Here is a 17,432-nt window from a genome sequence, read left to right as displayed (position 1 = left end):
ACACCTGGGACAGTTACAGCAGGTAATTTATCTTCTAGCATGAAAATCCCTCCCCCAGTTCCTCCTTGGTCGAGTACTATGGGGTTACAATCTTCCCAGATGTCGCCTAAGTTTCATTATCCCCCTTATAAGGTTATACCCTGGTCCCCTTCCCCACTTAAGTTTTGATTTCCCAATAACAAAACTTTCTTTCCTTTTATGGGCTGACCCTTCCTCTACATTCTGTTCACTTATCGTGACCTTCTAGGTGCATGAGCCATGTGGTTTGTTACATCCGCAGGCTGGCTGCCAGTACTTAGATTTATCATGCCTTTAAAATGGACCATTTATAGCCAGGCATGGTGGTGCATGCCTGTAATCCTAGCTACTTGGGAGGCTGAGACAGGAGAATCACTTGAACCCAGGAGATGGAGGTTGCAGTGAGCCGAGATCATGCCATTGCACTTCAACCTGGGTGACAGAGCGAAACTTTTTCTCAAAACAAAACAAAACAAAAGCAAAAAAAGAAAATGTACCATTTAAAATGTTTTCTCGCATCCTCAGACTGGTTTTCTTTTTAAGAGGATGTTAGGGCAATTTAACTGATACTGTAAAAGTGAAACTGGAAAACAGTGAGATAAAACCTCAGATATTTTTGGCTTAATGCTTCTGATTTTGTGAAACATTCTCCTAGCCTTTAGAGCAGCGAAGCAAAGCTCAAGAGGGCTTGCTGTGCCTAGAGTTTTCTTCTGTAGATCTGCTTTTGTTCCTTATTTATTAAGCCCACCCAAGCAGCTCAACCTTTAGTCATAGCTGGGTGTTAAACCTAGGCCTACTGGGCTCTAACACTCACACCATTACCTCCATATTGAACAGTCACCTTACTGTTGCTTAAAATGATTGTTTTTCCAATTTTATGTCCCCTTCTTTCCTCATCATGGTCATCTAACAGCCTAGAGGTTCTTTACCCATTTTCATAGAGGCCCTTGTCTCAGTCCATCTTTCCTCCCTAGCTCCTGCCTTTCTCCTGAACCACAGCACAGTTCACCCACGTCAATGATCTATTCAACATCATTTAGTGGTTATTTGCCTCCTTCAACATAGGAGGCATATTCTTCATCTAGTTTAGATCACAAAAACCATGGCCATCCCCTGGATAATCACCGAGAAATATATTAACTCTGAAATCTTATATTTTAGTGTCTTTCTTTCCAGCTGTCTTATTCCTTCCCCAACTACCCCTACTTTTATATATTGTAATGATCTCTAGGCCTTTAATCTTTCTTTATTTAGATCTCTCCTGTCTTCTCTGCCCTTCTCACACTCGGATGTCAGGCAGTGCAGTCACTCTCTCTCCAGCGCTCATTTCTGTGCTGTTTCTTCTGACAATTGGATGAAAGCTGTGCCTGGACTGCTAAGGGTCTCTGGAGAAACAGCACAACTGTGCAATCCTGTGCCCCTTTTTACTCTTTGTTTCTCTATCAGAAAGAGAGGGTACCTCCTCTCAAGATTCAGCTTTCCTGCTTTGCTCTTGTTCCCTCATGGTACCTCATTTAATGGACCACCCCTTGGCTTTCCTCTCAACTGGCTGCTCCTCTCCCTATTAGGCTGGTCATATTATTACTTCCATTTTGCTGATGAGAAACTAAGGTTCAGAAGAATTACAAGGCTGATTACAAGGTTGCCCCATGGTCTCACATCTGTAAGTGGCTGAGCCAAGAGTCAAACTCAGGTGTCTCCTTCTCCAAGCCCCACATTCTTTCTACTCTGCAAAGTAGAGTTTACCCTAATCCTTTTCTCTACCTTTCCCTCCATCTACTGCTCTCTATTTCTCCCCATAAACTTCTCTCCATCCTGATCCATTCTGAATCATGATGATTTCAGTCCCCAGAATTCCACTGCATTGAAATTGGCTGACTAATGCATATGCATCCTCTAAACTTTAAATCTCACAAAGGCACAGACCATATCATGCTCATCATTGTATCTCTAGGGCCAGAAGAAAGGAACTGCTCTTACTAAAGCAGTCATCAGTAACCTGCAGAATTTTGAGTCAAAGGACCCTTCGGTTCTCCTCCTTGACCCATCAGAGGATTTAGAATTGCTGACCACTCAAGCCTTCTTTACATAGTCTCCTCCCCTGGCTTTGGTGAAGCCGCCCTCTCCTTGCTTTCCTTCTGCCTCTCTGACCCCCACATTCAGCCTTTTGATTTATCTTATGTAGGTCCATCTCTTTTCTTCCCTGATGTCACTAGTATGGTTCAGGTCACCATAGTCTCTCATCTGGACTAGTCTAACAGCCTTCTGATGTGCCTCTTGGCCTCCAGGCGTGTCTCCCTTGAATCACACTCTATTATGTGTAGTGATGTATACTGATATGCAGTGTGATCATTCCAGAATACAAATATAATCTTGCCACTTCCCTTCTTTGGGCTCTTAAATAGTTACATACTGCCTGGAGTAAAAATTCAAACTCATTATCATGATAGATAAGACCTCTCCTCATCTGGCCTCTGGTTACCCATCCAGCCTCATTTCCTTCCATACACCCTACTTTCCTCTGTTTTAGGAAAATGTGGGCCTACCAGTGAGCTTCCATGTCTGCCATGTTTATTCATGCCTCTATGCCTTTGTCCATGGCTGTTCCTTTTGCCTAGAATGGATTTTCTTTTCTCCATCTCTTTCCTCTTCAGTGAATTTGAGCTGGATTTGAAGGATAATCCAACTCAAATTCACCTTCTCTGTTCCTTTTTAGTGATTGTCCCTCCTCTATGTTCCCAGAGAATTTTGTACATAAAGCTATTATTGAACACTACATCTCTTTACAGTTTGCTAGATTGGGACCTCCTTCAGGGAAGGGACTGAGATTTTTTTCTTTCTTTGCAATCATAGGGTTAGTATGATGTATGTATAATAAATGTTTAATGAATAAATGAATGAAAGAACAAATGAAACTCATGCGGAAGGAAGGGGAGTAAACTTAGAAGCCAGAGACAGAAGCTTGCTTTTCAGTGGATTACTGTATAACTCTGAATGAGTGGCTATTTTTCAGAAAATGGAAATAAGACTCTTAAAAATAAGGACAAATGCAGCTAGTCAAGCCAAAATATAGCAGGGATGACTCACTCACCTAATTATCTTCCACTCACTGGATACTGAGAATGATTTTAGGACCCACAAGTCCTATAGAATCAGCCAGGAAGCTCCTTATGTCAGGGCAGAGACTCGGGCTTCTTGGAGGGGACCTGTAGTGGTGTCCTTTGGAACAGAGTTGCCAGGTGGTACCTGATTTCCTTGGTTCTGGCCCCGTAGATGATGGGATTGACCAGACATAGGAGCAGCAGGTAGAAGGTGCTGAGCAGGTTGTGCACGTCCTGGGAGGCAGTGCAGGCCACAAGATAGACAATGGATGAGGACATGGTGGATGAGTAGACGGTGAAGCTGACCAGCAGGTGGGAGCCACAGGTGTTCAGGGCCTTGGAGCGTGCTCTACCTGATGAAATCCTGAAGGCAGCATGGATAATACGGGAATAGGAGGCGCCTAGTAGGAGCATGTCCAGGACTCTGTTGAAGATGTGAACAGTGAGCCCCACAGTCTTGTTTAGGGAGATGTCCCCACAGGAGAGCTTCATGAGGGCAAAGTGGTGGATCATGTCTGAGTGGCAGAAGTGAACCCTGGAGGCCAGAAACACCACTGGAGCAACAATGCAAGTGCTCCTGGCAGCTGCTACCCCTACTAGGCCAGCCAGCAACTGGCCTGTCACCATCTCTGGGTAGTGGAGAGGGTAGCAGATGGTGACATAGCGGTCCAGGGCCATGATCAGGAGGATGTTGCAGCCAAAGACAATGAGGAAGTAGATGCAGAACATCTGGACCAGGCAGCGAGCCAGGGAGATGCGGTTGAAGTGTGCGGAGAAGCTAAAGAGCATGATGGGCACCACGGTGGAGGCACCACAGATGTTGACAGCCAGGAGCAGAGTGATGAGCAGGTACATGGGCTGGTGCAGGCTTCGCTGGGTCAGCACTGTGTGGATAACCAGGGCATTGACAAAGACGGTCACCAGGTAGAGGCTGAGGAAGGGCAGCACAAGGAGGGAATGGGACTCCCCCAGCCCTGGGAAGCCCACCAGGAGGAAGCTGGTGTAGGACACGTTGGAACTTCCATTGCTCCACCCTGACATCTTCCCTGGGTGAGCGGGATGGTTCTGGAGAAAGAAGGAATGGGAGGTCTGATTTCTGTGTCCAGCCCTGGCCAGCCTCAGCCTCAGCAGGCTGGACTGGGTGCTTTGACTTCCATGAGTCTCCAGTGTTCCTAAAGAGAGAAGGAAAAGTTATGTTTCAACATTTAGTGATATGCTTCAAGAAATAACTACTTTTCATAGCTCTAACTTACTTATTTTTCTTTTGTTTTTCTATAAGAAGACTTCATTTGTTTTTTCACTAACAAACCTCTTATTGAGGACCTATTTTGTGCTAGGCTTTATTCTGGGGCTTAGGATACACAATAAGTAATTGATTGTCTATGTCTTGAATGAGCTCACATTAGGCTGAACAAGACTGAAGTGACAAGTAAGAAATAAAGTGCAGTGATTAACAGGATGTTAAAATAGGACACTTTCTGCTTCAGATTCATCTGATGTGCCCAAAACCCAGGAACAAAATGCAAGGCAAGTACTCCTTTCTTCATCCACATTGAGGTGCTGGAGTAGACTTCCTATATGGGATTTACAGAGGAGGCAGCTGAAAACTGTTGTTGCAGTCTTTAGTACAATGTGTACCGGGAGAGTACAAAAGGTTGTACAGTCTGAGAGAGAAAGCCTTTGGAGAGAACTGGCATTTTCCTTTCCCACATCCCACAGTGGGAGGGGGGTGGCAGAAAAGGGAGATTACTCCCCAGCCTCACCAGGAAGCCCTGGATGCTTTGGCCTTCGTGAATTACATTTCTATAGAGAAAAGGAAGAGGTTTTTGTTACCATTTGGTGAGATGCTTCATGAAATAACATCATTCTGTAGCTCTTGTGTCCATTTTGCTTTCTCATTTTTATACAGTTACTCATTCCTTTATTTTTTTCTTCACACCTCTACTGAGCACCTACTTTGTGCTAGGCCATATGCTGGATTCATGGATACAACAATAAGTAACATTTGTGTTCCCTGAGTGAGACTGCATTCTACTGAGTAGGCTAGTAATGACAAACAATGGTCAAAATACAGCATGTAACAGTATACTCAACAAATGCATCCCAAAATACTATCTGCTTTTAACATCTACCAAGTCCAGGAAGGACCAATGCCAGGTCAGTTGAGGTCATGTCTACTCTTGAGCTATTCTCCATTCCTGTGACTTGGTGAGGTGAAAAGCCATCAGTTGTAAACTAGGGAGGGAAAGAAAAGATAGGGAAAAGATTAAGGGACAAATCTGACTAGCTCCCATTTCCCACCCTGGGCATACAATTTGAAGGAGGCACAGGTGGTGGGAGTGGTGTTGGGGCAACCTCTAATTTCAATGTTTTTATAGTTAGGTGGGTGTGGCTATTTGAATGGTTAATATGAGGTGGTCTTTGAAATTAAAAGTGACCCAAGGACTTTTTAATATTTTCTAAGGAATTAACAAAGTCATATTAGAAACTTCTTGAGATTTTGTCCAGGCAGAAAAAGTAAGCTGTTCTGGTGCTCCCTTTGGAGCATTGCTTTTCCAATGCAATGGTGTAAGAAGAGCTACAGGGCCAGGCACAGTGGCTCTCGTCTGTAATTCTAGCACTTTGGTAATCTGAGGTGGTAGGATTGCTTGAGATCCAGGAGTTTGAAAGTAACCTGGACAATATAATGGGACACTGTCTCTATAGAAAATAATAAAGAAAATTAGCTGGGTGTCGTGGTGCACACTTATAGTCCCAGCTTCTCAGGAGGCTGAGGTGGGAGGATTGCTTGAGCCCAGGAGCTTGTGGCTGCAGTGAGCCATGATCAAGAGATTCAGGAGCATGATGGGTGAAGATCTGACTGTGCCTGGTGTAGGTTGGGAGAGGAATGAGAGAATGATGTATTAGGGAAAATCAAGCCCAGTAATGCTTTACTGAGTTCAAGTATGTTAGGTTCTTCCAGTTTCAGCAAGTGCATAAAAATGGAACTGATATGCAGATATCTAGAGATATTTGAAAGGAACCAACTTCAAGTTGAACAATCTGTAATCGACGTTAGCCTTTTTCCCTTTCCTTTTTTCAGTCTTCAGATTTTTCCAAAGATTTCTTATGAATGTACTTCAGAGAAATCCCAAACCCATGTTCAAATTCTTTCAGTAAGTATAAGTACTTTGTCTAAGCAAGAGATTTGAATTTTACTGGCATTGTCAGATGCTCTCTTATAATCTCTTACCATGATAGGGAAGGGGCTTTAGTTCTTTCAGACATCTTTGTTATGCCTTTTCTGGTTTTAAGCTATTTTCTCATGATATGGGAATAGAAATAAAATGAGAGTTGAGCAATTTCTTTGTTCTTTCTTAATATTACTCACCTGCCCAAGATCTAGAGAGCCCTTCTGTTTTCTTTCCCCTTTCCTTCATTCCAATAACTTATTGAAAACCCCATTCTGGCCCACTCAGACTGCAGCCCTCCCCACAGCCCTTCTGAGGCTGTCTTGGAGGTGCAAGGTCAGAGTATGAAGTGGGGACCCTGTACCCAAAGCTTAGGCAGACACCCTAGTCTGGGCTTGGGCTTTCACAGGCAAGTATAGAGTCAAAAGGAAATGAGAAATGGCCTAGATCTCAACAAATGTTTGGTGGTGGACAATCACAGGGATAAAAAGGCTTTGTTCTTCCCTGATCCCCACCTGGGATCATAAGATCAGAGAACCAAGAACTCAGAGACTTAAGAATGAGAGAATCTAAGAACCATTTAGAAGAAAACTTTACAAAGCAAACCTGCTAGCATTGGATATGGGAAGGAAATGAGAGGAGAAGGCAAAGATTCCTTCTCCCCACCTGTAAGGCCATACAAAGCACTTTTCTAGTTTAAGCTGCTATGTGAAGTAGCTTACTGTGTATGATTACTAAGAGAATTTACAGGTACTGAAAACATTTTGGGGATCCTTCAAACCCTGTGCCCACCTTTGCCCCTACATTACTAAGGTGAAAGCCTCCCCCAAGCCTTCTGCTTGGCCAAGCACTAACTTCGTTACTCACCAGGACTTACACAGACTGAGAGTAGTAGGACCAGTCTGCTCCAAATCCATCACATTCCTCCCTGTGGGAACTCCCCAGAGCTTTCTCCCAGGCTCTGGCTTAGCTCAGCAGGGTCCCAGGGGTAGCCAGAATGTGAACACATCCCCTCAGGGCCTTGTGGGCCAGAGGAACAGCATGAGCAGGAGCAAGGCCTTGAGATGGGCATATTAGGGGGCCAGTGATGAGGGGTCCTGTTTGGGGGAATAGAGAGATTTTTCTCTAGCATTTCTCTGTAACTCTTTGCTCCTTCACCCTACATTCTTCTGGGTGACTTCACTCTCTTCATGGCTCCCATCTTTACCTGGGCACCTGTGACTCACATGTGTCTACCTACAGGCCAGATGTTGCCCCTGCATCTCAGAGCCATGTATCCAATAGCCTGTCAGTCAGGGGAACCTCATGCCTCAGGGGAACCTCAAATGTACATGCCCCAAGCTGAATTCATGTCTTCACAATGGCATGTTTTCTCCTTGTTTTCTTTTTTTCGAAGTAGTGTTTATTTTCATTTTTTAAATAACAGCTTTATTGAGATAGAGCCCATGTACCATAAAATTTACCCCTTTGAAGTGCTTTTTAGTATACTCACATGGTTTTACAACCATCGCCATTATCTTATTTTAGAACATTTTCATCACCCCCAAAAGAAACTCTAACCCATTAGCAGCCATTCCTCAGCCTCCCCTTCTCCAAAACCCCAGAAACCACCAATTTACTTTCTGTCTCCATAGGTTTGCTTATTCTGGACATTCATATAAACAGAATCATACAACAGAATGGAATCATTTAGCATGATGTTTTCAAGGTCCATTCACGTAACATGTATCAGTATTTTATTCCTTGTCACAGATGAATAATATTCTATCATATGGATATACCACATACTATTTATCCATTCATCATTTGATGGACATTTGGGTTGTTTCCACTTTTTTACTGTTATGAATAATGCTGCCATGAACATTCATATACAAGTTTTTGTGTGGACATATTTTCTTTTTCTAAAAATTTTAAAATCTACGTTTTAAATTGACAAGTAAAAGCTGTATATATTTATGGATATATGTTTTCAATTATTTGGGCATATACTTAGGAGTGACATTTCTGGGTCACATGGTAACTCTATGTTTAACATTCTGAAAAACTGCCAAACTGTTTTCCAACGTGGCTGCAGCATTTTATATACCCACTAGAAGTGTATGAGGGTTCTCATTTCTGCACATCCTTATCAACATTTGTTATTGTCTCTTTTTAATTTTAGCCATTGTGGTGAAGTGGTATCTCATTATAATTTTAATTTGCATTTCTCTGATGGCTACCGATGTTGAGCATCCTTTCATATGCTTTTTGGCCATTTAGCTTCTTTGGAGAAACTATTCAAATCCTTTGGCCATTTTTCAACTGGGTTATTTGTCCTTTTATTGTTAAGGTGTAAGTGTTGTTATATTTTCTGGATAGTAGACCCTTATTGGATATAGGATTTGCAAATGTTTTATGCTATTCTGTGCATTGTCTTTTCATTTTCTTGCTGGTGTCCTTTGCAGTATGAAAGTTTTTACTTTTGAAGAAGTCCAGTTTATCTATTTTTTTCTTTTTATTTTGTGCTTTTGATGTCACATATAAAAAACTATTGGCTAATTTGAGGTCACAAAAATTTACTTCCATGTTTTCTTCTAAAAGTTTTATAGTTTTAGCTCTTACATCTACAACCTATTTTGAGTTAGTTTTTGTATATGATGTGAGGAAGCGGTCCAGCTTTATTCTTCTGCATGTGGATATACAGTTATCTAGCGTCCATTTGTTGAAAAGGCTATTCTTTCCCCATCAAGCTGTTTTGGTATCCTCATCATTCCCTGTATTCTTTACCTTAGTGATCTTCTATGCTTTATCTTAGGGATGCTGTTACTATCTCTTAGTGGGGAAATCTGCATTCTGTAGAGAGTTATCTCCTCCCTTTACTAGGTCTTTTCTAGGCTAAACTAGAAAGTTTGCTTATATGGTCCTGGAGATGGAGGGATGAGATCCTTGATTTCTCATGCCTTCTGTCCTGTCTGGCCAATATTTCTGTGGATGCCTTTTTCTCTCCAACCTCACTGTTACTGCCCTGTTCTGGGTCACATCTTTTCTAGCCTGGCTGGCTTAGTGCCTCTTAGTCCATCTGTTCCCTCTCCTCTCCTCATTCCCAACCCAAACTCAGCTCAAACTGAGAGAAGACCTATTGAACATTATTACTTTTCAAAGTATTTGCTAACTAGTTGGATGAAAAATGGTATTTTATTAAATATCTAAAACTAGTTATAATTAATGATGACCATTGTTACCATATGCCTCTGGTGGGTTCTTTTTCTTTCTTTTTAAAAATTAGCAGACTGCTTATCTTTTGTCTACTTATTAGAAGGCAGCATTGTATATTCTGGCTTAAATCTCCTCTTTGGAATTCTGCTGATTCCAAAATAAAGGCCGACTACTTAGCAGAGAATAGACAGTCCTCTTAGCTCTGGTTTATGCCTGGCTCTCTAGCATCATTTCCTATATATTAGCAGGCAAGATAGAAATGGAAAGGGAGCGGGAGGGGGCCTGGGCCAGACATGCTAATTTCAGAGAGTGGCTCGGGTCCTGGAAAGGAAGGTGGAATACTTCGGGGTCTTGGATTCAGTAACCACACATAGTGAAGAAGAGAGTCTCAGTGGGTCCTGAGTACTGTGTGTGGGGCCTATATCATGAGGCTGTGGAGGGGAGAGCCGCTTCTATGGTACTTAGGGCTTGGTCAAGGCACAGTGGATGTGGAACCCGGCTTGTAGGACCTCACAGGAACCCAAGCCTGACTGGGGTTTGGGGTGGGGAGTGACACAGTTCTTGACCTGCTTCAGGGTGGGCCAGGGGCTTCCCAGTCTGCACTTAGTGGACACAGCTGGACAAGGTGAAGCAGTGGGTATAGAGAAAGGCTGACTGCATCAGCGTCCCAGGACCCTCTGCCACATCAGCTTTCTTTAGGAGCTCTAGAAGAGCCCACCCTTTCTGATCTCCAAGAATGTGCTTTATATTCCACTTCCTTAAATATTCGTGTTACTAGTCAAAGAAGTTGTAACTTTTATTTATTTATTTTTATTGTGGTAAAAAATAACATGAGATTGGGTCATGTGTGGTGGTTCACACCTGTAATCCCAGCACTTTGGGAGGCAGAGGCAGGCAGATCACGAGGTCAAGAGAAGGAGACCACCATCCTGGCCAACATGGTGAAACCCCGTCTCTACTAAAAATACAAAAAAATTAGCTGGGCCTGGTGGCATGCACCTGTAGTCCCAGCTACTCAGGAGGCTGAGGCAGGAGAATCACTTGAACTCAGGTGGCAGAGGTTGCAGTGAGCTGAGATTGTGCCACTGCACTCCAGCCTGGCGACAGAGCGAGACTCCAACTCAAAAAAAAAAAAAAAAAAAAGAGATTAACCCTCTAAATTAAGTGTACAGTAAAGTATGTTTACTACAAGTACAATATTTTGTAGCATATCTCTAGAACCTTTTCATCTTGCATAACTAAAACTTTATACCCAACTGAAAAGCAACTCCCCATTTTCCCCTCTCCCTAGTCCCTGGCAACTACCATTCTACCATCTGTTTCTATGAGTCTGACTAAAAGATACTTCATCTAAGTGGAATCATGCAGCATTTATCTTTCTGTGACTGGCTTATTTCACTCAGCATAGTGTCCTCAAGTGTCATCCATGTTGTAGCATATGACAGGATTTTCTTTTTTAATGACTGAATATTCTATTTCTATTTCTTTTTCTTTTTTTTTGGGACAGAGTCTTGCTCCATCACCCAGGCTGGAGTGCAGTGGTGTGATCTTAGCTTACTGCAACCTTCACCTCATGGGTTCAAGAGATTCTCTTGCTTCAGCCTCCCGAGTAGCTGGGACTACAGGTGTGTGCCACCATGTCTGGCTAATTTCTGTATTTTTAGTAGAGACAGAGTTTTACCATTTTGGGCTGGCTGGTCTTGAACTCTTGACTTCAGGTGATCCACCCACCTCGGCCTCCCAAAGTTTGGGATTATAGGTGTGAGCTACTGTGCCTGGCCTGAATATTCTATTTCTTGATAGAAAAAAACAGACTCTGTAAAATATTTGAAGAGGTTTATTCTGAGCCAAGTATGAGTGACCATGGCCTGTGACACAGCCTCAGGAGGTCCTGAGAACATGTGCCCAAGGTGGTTGGGTTGAGCTTGGTTTTATACATTTTAGGGAGACAGATGTTATTGGTGGGGGGAGCAGTTGTGTGGGGGTTGCCAGGTCATAGGTGGATTCAAAGATTTCCTGATTGGCAATTGGTTGAAAAGGTTAAGATTTGCCTAAAGAGTTGAAGTCAGCAGAAAGAAATGCTTGAATTAAGGGGGGTTGTGGAAGACAAGGTTCTTGTTATGTAGATAAAGCTTCTAAGTAACAGGCCTCAGAGAGGATAGATGGTAAACATCTCTTACTGGCCTTTAAAAGGTGTCAGATTCTCTGGAAAATACCTAGTAAAGGGAAGAGATGACTCTCTACAGAACGCAGATTTCCCCACTGAGAGACAGCTTGCAGGGTCACTTCAAAATACGTCAAAGGAAATATATTTTGGGGTAAAATACTTTGATTTCCTTCAGGGCCTACCATCTGTCAAGTGATGCTATACCAGAGCGTGGAGATGGGTCTACAAAGAGTGGAGTCTATTTGCTACAAAAAGTCTATTTTTTCAGTCTTATGATCTCTATTTTAATGTGAATGCTGGTCAGTTGTACCTAAACTCCAAAGGGAGAAGAGTATAACCAGGCATGACTGATCCCCACTTCTCATCATGGCCTGAACTAGCTTTTTAGGTTTCTTTGGGATCCCCTTGGTCAAGAGAGGGCTCCATTCAGTGAGTTGGGGGCTTAGATTTTTATTTTTGGGTTTACACATTGCACATACATCATATTTTCTTTATCTGTTCCATCTATTCATGGACATTTAGGTTCTTTCCACCTCTTGCTATTGTGAATAATGCTGCAATAAAAATGAGAGTGCAGATATCTGTCTAATATCTTGATTTCAATTCTTTTGGGTAAATACCCAGATGTGGGACTGTTGGATGATATGGTAGCTCTATATTAAATTTGAGGCTTTGTAACTTTTAATGTTTCCTGCTGTGCCATGTATTTTTCCTTTGTCCCTCCAGATCTACTTGCTGTCTTTTCCATTCTGCTGTCTGCCTGTTTCAAGAAGACTGCATCAGCACATTACCTTGCCTGCTGGCTTTCAGTGGCTTCAGCCAAATTTCACTCCCCACTAGAGTAGGAGGTTGGGAGAACACTGAGGTCAGGGAGTTGGTTCCCCTGGCTCCGTCTCTGCCAGGTCACAGATTCCTTGCTGAAGACCACATCCCTGGTTGGGTGACGTTTTTCTATCACTACTTTTTGGGTTTCTGTGTCTACTCTCTCCATTTGACTCTCAGATCATGGGGTGGTCCTGGCTCTTTGCTGTGCAAATTCCAGGGTGCTGCCCTGTCCCTCATTGGCTTACTTAATCCCGTCTGTGTTTATAAATAGTTCCTCATTACACTCTCCCCAATTATCCCCTTTGAGTGTCCTGTCTCTGTCCTTCTGGGCCCTGACAATCAGAGATGGTGGACATACCCTAAACCCAATGAATGGTTATACCTTTTCTGGCTCAAGTCACTATTTTCTGTCCATCCTTGGTGCTTGGTGACTCTTCTCCAATCCTTGAAGCAGAGGTCTTCTCTGATCTTATCATAGTGGTCTTTACTTATCAGCAAACATCAGAAGTAAACAATCAGCCTCATGGAAGAGGCAGGTTGTTTCTTCCCAGGGTAGCCTGTGGCCTCTGCTGTTTCAGTTGTGGTAGTTCTTGAAGCCTGGTATCTGAAGTCACTAGCATTTACTTTAAATAAAACACAAACTCTCTAGCTTAGCTCCAAGGCCTTTCAAAATGTGACCCCAGACCATCTCTTCAATACTTGTGTCTTTCTCTACATCTGTTCTACTGTGTTTTAGCCAAAGTTATCTATTATTCATGTAGCAGGCAGAATAATGACCCACTTCCCCTAAAGATGCCCATGTTCTACTTCCCTGGGAATATGAAGAAAGCAGAGGTCAGAGTCATGTGCTTGCTGGCACTGAAGATGAAGAAAGATGGGGGAAGAGGACACCAGACAAGGAATCTGGGCAGCCTCTGGAAGCAGCTAAAGGCAAGGAAACAGGTTCTCCCCTAAGTCCTCCAGAAAGGAATGCAAATCCTGCCGACACCTTGATTTTAGCCCAGTGAAACTTACTTTGGACTTTTGACCTTCAGAACTGTAAGATAATAAATTTGTTTTGTTTTAAGCTACCAAGCTGGTGATAATTTGTTACAGTAACAACAGGAAACTAATATATTCCCTAAATGCTCATCCCATTTCTCAATATAAGCCAGTGGTTCTCAATCTTGGTTTACATTAGAATCACCTAGGAAGCCTTAAAACAATACCAGGACCTGGACCCTGTCTCCAAAGATTCTGATTTCCTTAATGTCTGGACATTAGTGTTTTTAAAAAAGCTACCCAGGAAACTCTAATATAATTAGAAACCATTGACCTAGACCTTTACTCAGTGCTATCTCCTCTACAGGAAATGGTTTTCTTTCTAGCTTGATGATTTCAACTTGGGATGCCCAGTAGAAACCCTAGAGGAGTTTTTAAACAGCACCATTGTACTGCCAGGACTCCATTCCTAGAAAGTCTGGTTAAATTGGTCTGAAGTGGGGCCAATAATTGATTTTTTTAAACTCTTATTAAAATGTGTGCATGTGCAGGTTTGTTATATAAGTAAGTTGTGTGTCATAGGGGTTTGGCATACAGAGTATTTCGTCACCCAGGGAATAAGCATAGTACTGGATAGGTAGTTTTTCAGTTCTCGTTCTCCTCCCACCCTCCACCCTCAAGTAGGACCTGCTGTCTACTGTTGCCATCTTTGTGTCCAGGAGTACCCGATATTTAGCTACTACTTATAAGTGATTACATGTGGTATTTAGTTTTCTGTTCCTGTGTTACTTCGGTTAGGATAATAGTCTCTAGCTGCATCCATGTTCCTGGAAAGGACATTATCTCATTCTTCTTTATGGCTGCATAGTATTCCATGGTGTATATGTACCACATTTTCTTTATCTAGTATAATGTTGATGGGCATCTAGGTTGATTCCATGTCTTTACTATTGTGAATAGTGCTGCAATGAACATATGTGTGTATGTGTCTTTATAGTAGAACAAATTTTTATTCCTTTGGGTATATACCCAATAAGGGAGGTTGCTGGACTAAATGGTAGTTATAAGTTCTTTGAGAAACCTCCAAACTGCTTTCCACAGTGGCTGAACTAATTTACATTCCCACCAGCAGTGTATAAGTGTTCCCTTTTCTGCAGAAGCTTGCTAGCATCTGTTATTTTTTAAATTTTATTTTATTATTTTTTGAGACAAGGTCTTGGTCTGTCACCCAGGCTAGATTGCAGCCTCAATCTCCTGGGCTCAATAGAGCCTCCCACCTCAGCCTCCTGACGAGCTGGGACTACAGGTGCACACCACACTCCCTGCTAATTTTTGTATTTTTTGTAGAGAGGAGGTTTTGCCATGTTGCCCAAGCTGGTCTCAAACTCCTGGGCTCAAGCGATCCACCCACTTTGGCCTCCCAAAGTGCTGGGATTATAGGTGTGAGCCACTGTGCTGGCCTCTTTTGGAACTATCGTTATGAAGTTTTGGAATAGCAGTTATGCTAGTTTCATAGTGAATTCACTCAATTTCCTAATTAAATATCATGTTCTAGGATAGTTTTTTATAGCACAGGAATTTTTCATCTTTTGAAAGTTTGGGAAGAACTTACTCATAAAACCTGGGTCCAGGTGTTTTTCAGGTAATAATTATTTATTAATGCTTTTTGATTTCTTTCTTGGTAATTAATCTAATCAGGTTTTTAATCTTTTCTTAAGTAAATTTGAAAAATTGTATCCTTCTGGAGATTTGTCTATTTCATAATTATAAATTTATCAGCATAGACTCCTACAGGGTGATTTGCATTTCAACCAGGCAATTAAATACCTTAACCCAAAGAATAAATCTGTAATGCTGGTAATATTTCGAGTCGTGCTCCACCTAGCTCATCTCAAATCACTCTGTGGTGTAAAAGGCATTTCTTTACAGTATGTATGAAAATACCATATACATGCTCACTAAAATACTCAGAGACACACACTCCATAAACACACCATCTTCTGGAGAAGTGGTTCTACCACAGACTGAATCACATAACAAAAACATTGCTTCTGTCCTCACTGCTCAGACCCCACTCTTGCTAGTCATTTGCCTCACTGACTTATCAAAAACTCAGATGATGAAGGATTAGGATCTCAGAAACATAGGCCATCAGAGGAAGAAGATTTTATTTTTGTCTGCACACAAGGAATTTAAGGAAGAGAGGAACTGCAAATCTGCTAGTAGCTGAAGGTGGTGGTAGCCACCACCCCTACATGCTCAGCACCAGGGCAGATGGGCTCCTCTTCCCATCATTTTTGGGGCCTCTAGGACAATGTAGAACATCCAGAATCACGAATTCACAGGAACATATTCACAGCCATATACAGCAGAGGTCTGTAGAGGTCACCTTGCTCGGCTCCTGCCTGGATATGAGCTCCCTCAACTTGCATGTCTCTAGAGACGAGTTGCTCACTACTGTGTGTTGAGGCCGTCAGTTCTGTGAGTGGGTGGCTTTACCGAGATGTCTTCCCTTACTGAGGGCTGAATCTCTCTTCGTGTGGTGTCATCTCCTTGGTTCTAGGTCTGTCCCCAAGAGCTTCTTGGGGTTGTTTTAATAGGAAGGAGCAGAGGAGAATTAACATGTTTTTGAGGGCCTACCATTTCTGGGCCTTGTGAAGTACTTTCACCACTACAATTTCCCCCTCATTCAGCAGCCCCAACCCCTCTATTATTAGACAGGCATTAGAACTGAGCATCAGGCACATGAGGTCATCTTTTACCCTTCCACTTATTTGTTCATTCACCATCGTTTTTGACATTTGTTATGTACCAGGCAGTCTGCTAGGCACTGAGGCTTAATGGGCGCACTAGATGTGGTTTCTGTGCCCAAGTTACTTAGAGTCCAGTGGAGAAGAACTTGAGTGCTGTGGGAGCCCAGAGGAGGTCTCTGATTCAGCCTCCAGAGACAAGCCAGTCTTTCTAGAGGAGAGGATCTCTAATTTGAGAATCAACATTCAAGTCAGCCAGGGCAAGTGCAGTACAAAGAGCTCAATGACATCAAGCTGAGAATTGGTGGGGATGGGATTAGAACTCCAAAGCCAAGTGCCCTTTCACTGTCACCTCACCTCAAGGGAGGTATCTGGGCTTGGATAAGTCCCATAAACAAATTATAGAAAGAAACAAGATGGGAGAGTGAAAGTGAGGGGATGAACTCACATTCCTGCTCATTTTTCACTGTGGATGACTTGGGTTCAAAAAGGAGGGTTAGAGGTTAGGCTTAGGAAAAGATTTTCTCCCGAAAAGACCAGGAGCTGGGGAGGAAGGGACCCTGGTGTGGACTGGGGATGGTGGTGGGATTGTCCAGAGAAAGAGGCTAACCAGCTCGGGGTGTGAGTCACCCTCTTTCCTTGGGCTTTCCCTGCGTATCCCCTACTCCTGCCATCACCTGCCTAGTAAGAGCCTCCACCCTAGTGGCCCTCACTGCTCTCCTGGGCTGACCTCCAGAGCTGACACTCACCCTAGCAACATCAAGCAGGAACACAGAGAACCAGTGGGGCTCCCTCAGTGTGGTTAAATGCACCCCTACTTTTCCCCAGGGGAGCACAGGTTCTGCCTCAGCCAATGGACAATGCCCTTGCACAAGAGCTGGCGGCCTAACTCAGTCTCCTAGGAACTGAACAGGACCAGCCTGGAGTCTGGTCTCCTGACAGCCAGGCCAGGCCATTCCTACTGGTCTGTGTTGCCTAAGGTCTCTGCTCTGGAGCTGAAGATTCAATAAAGACAGATAATTCACACCTCATACCCCAAACCTGCAGCCCACCCCAGGGGCAGCTCTGCCCAAAGCAGGATCAGGGAGTGGAGTGTGGGATCTCAGTGAATCCAGCAGGTGGGTTCTAAATATCAGAAATGAGGAGCCAAGGGTTCTAAGGAAGTGCAACTTTGACTGAGCACTTACTATGTGAGGATTTTTGCAGGATCAGTGGTACTTCT

At 43.1% G+C, this 17,432-nt stretch overlaps 1 protein-coding gene across 1 annotated transcript; it reads right to left on the bottom strand.

The window, feature by feature from the left end:
• Positions 1–3,191: 3,191 nt before the first annotated feature.
• On the bottom strand, positions 3,192–4,160 carry LOC116476617 (olfactory receptor 52K1-like). The gene has a single exon (XM_032166818.1). The coding sequence runs from the start codon at positions 4,158–4,160 to the stop codon at positions 3,192–3,194; it is 969 nt and encodes a 322-aa protein (XP_032022709.1).
• Positions 4,161–17,432: the final 13,272 nt, after the last annotated feature.

This window comes from Hylobates moloch, unplaced genomic scaffold (assembly GCF_009828535.3).
Source record: "Hylobates moloch isolate HMO894 unplaced genomic scaffold, HMol_V3 SCAFFOLD_11, whole genome shotgun sequence".
Taxonomy (NCBI): domain Eukaryota; kingdom Metazoa; phylum Chordata; class Mammalia; order Primates; family Hylobatidae; genus Hylobates; species Hylobates moloch.
The sequence above is the reverse complement of the archived record's forward strand: the minus strand, read 5'-3'. Positions and strand labels throughout refer to the sequence as shown.

Bases quoted from the DNA above. Each gene is read 5' to 3' on its own strand.
- LOC116476617 (XM_032166818.1), bottom strand. From the start codon at position 4,160: ATGTCAGGGTGGAGCAATGGAAGTTCCAACGTGTCCTACACCAGCTTC.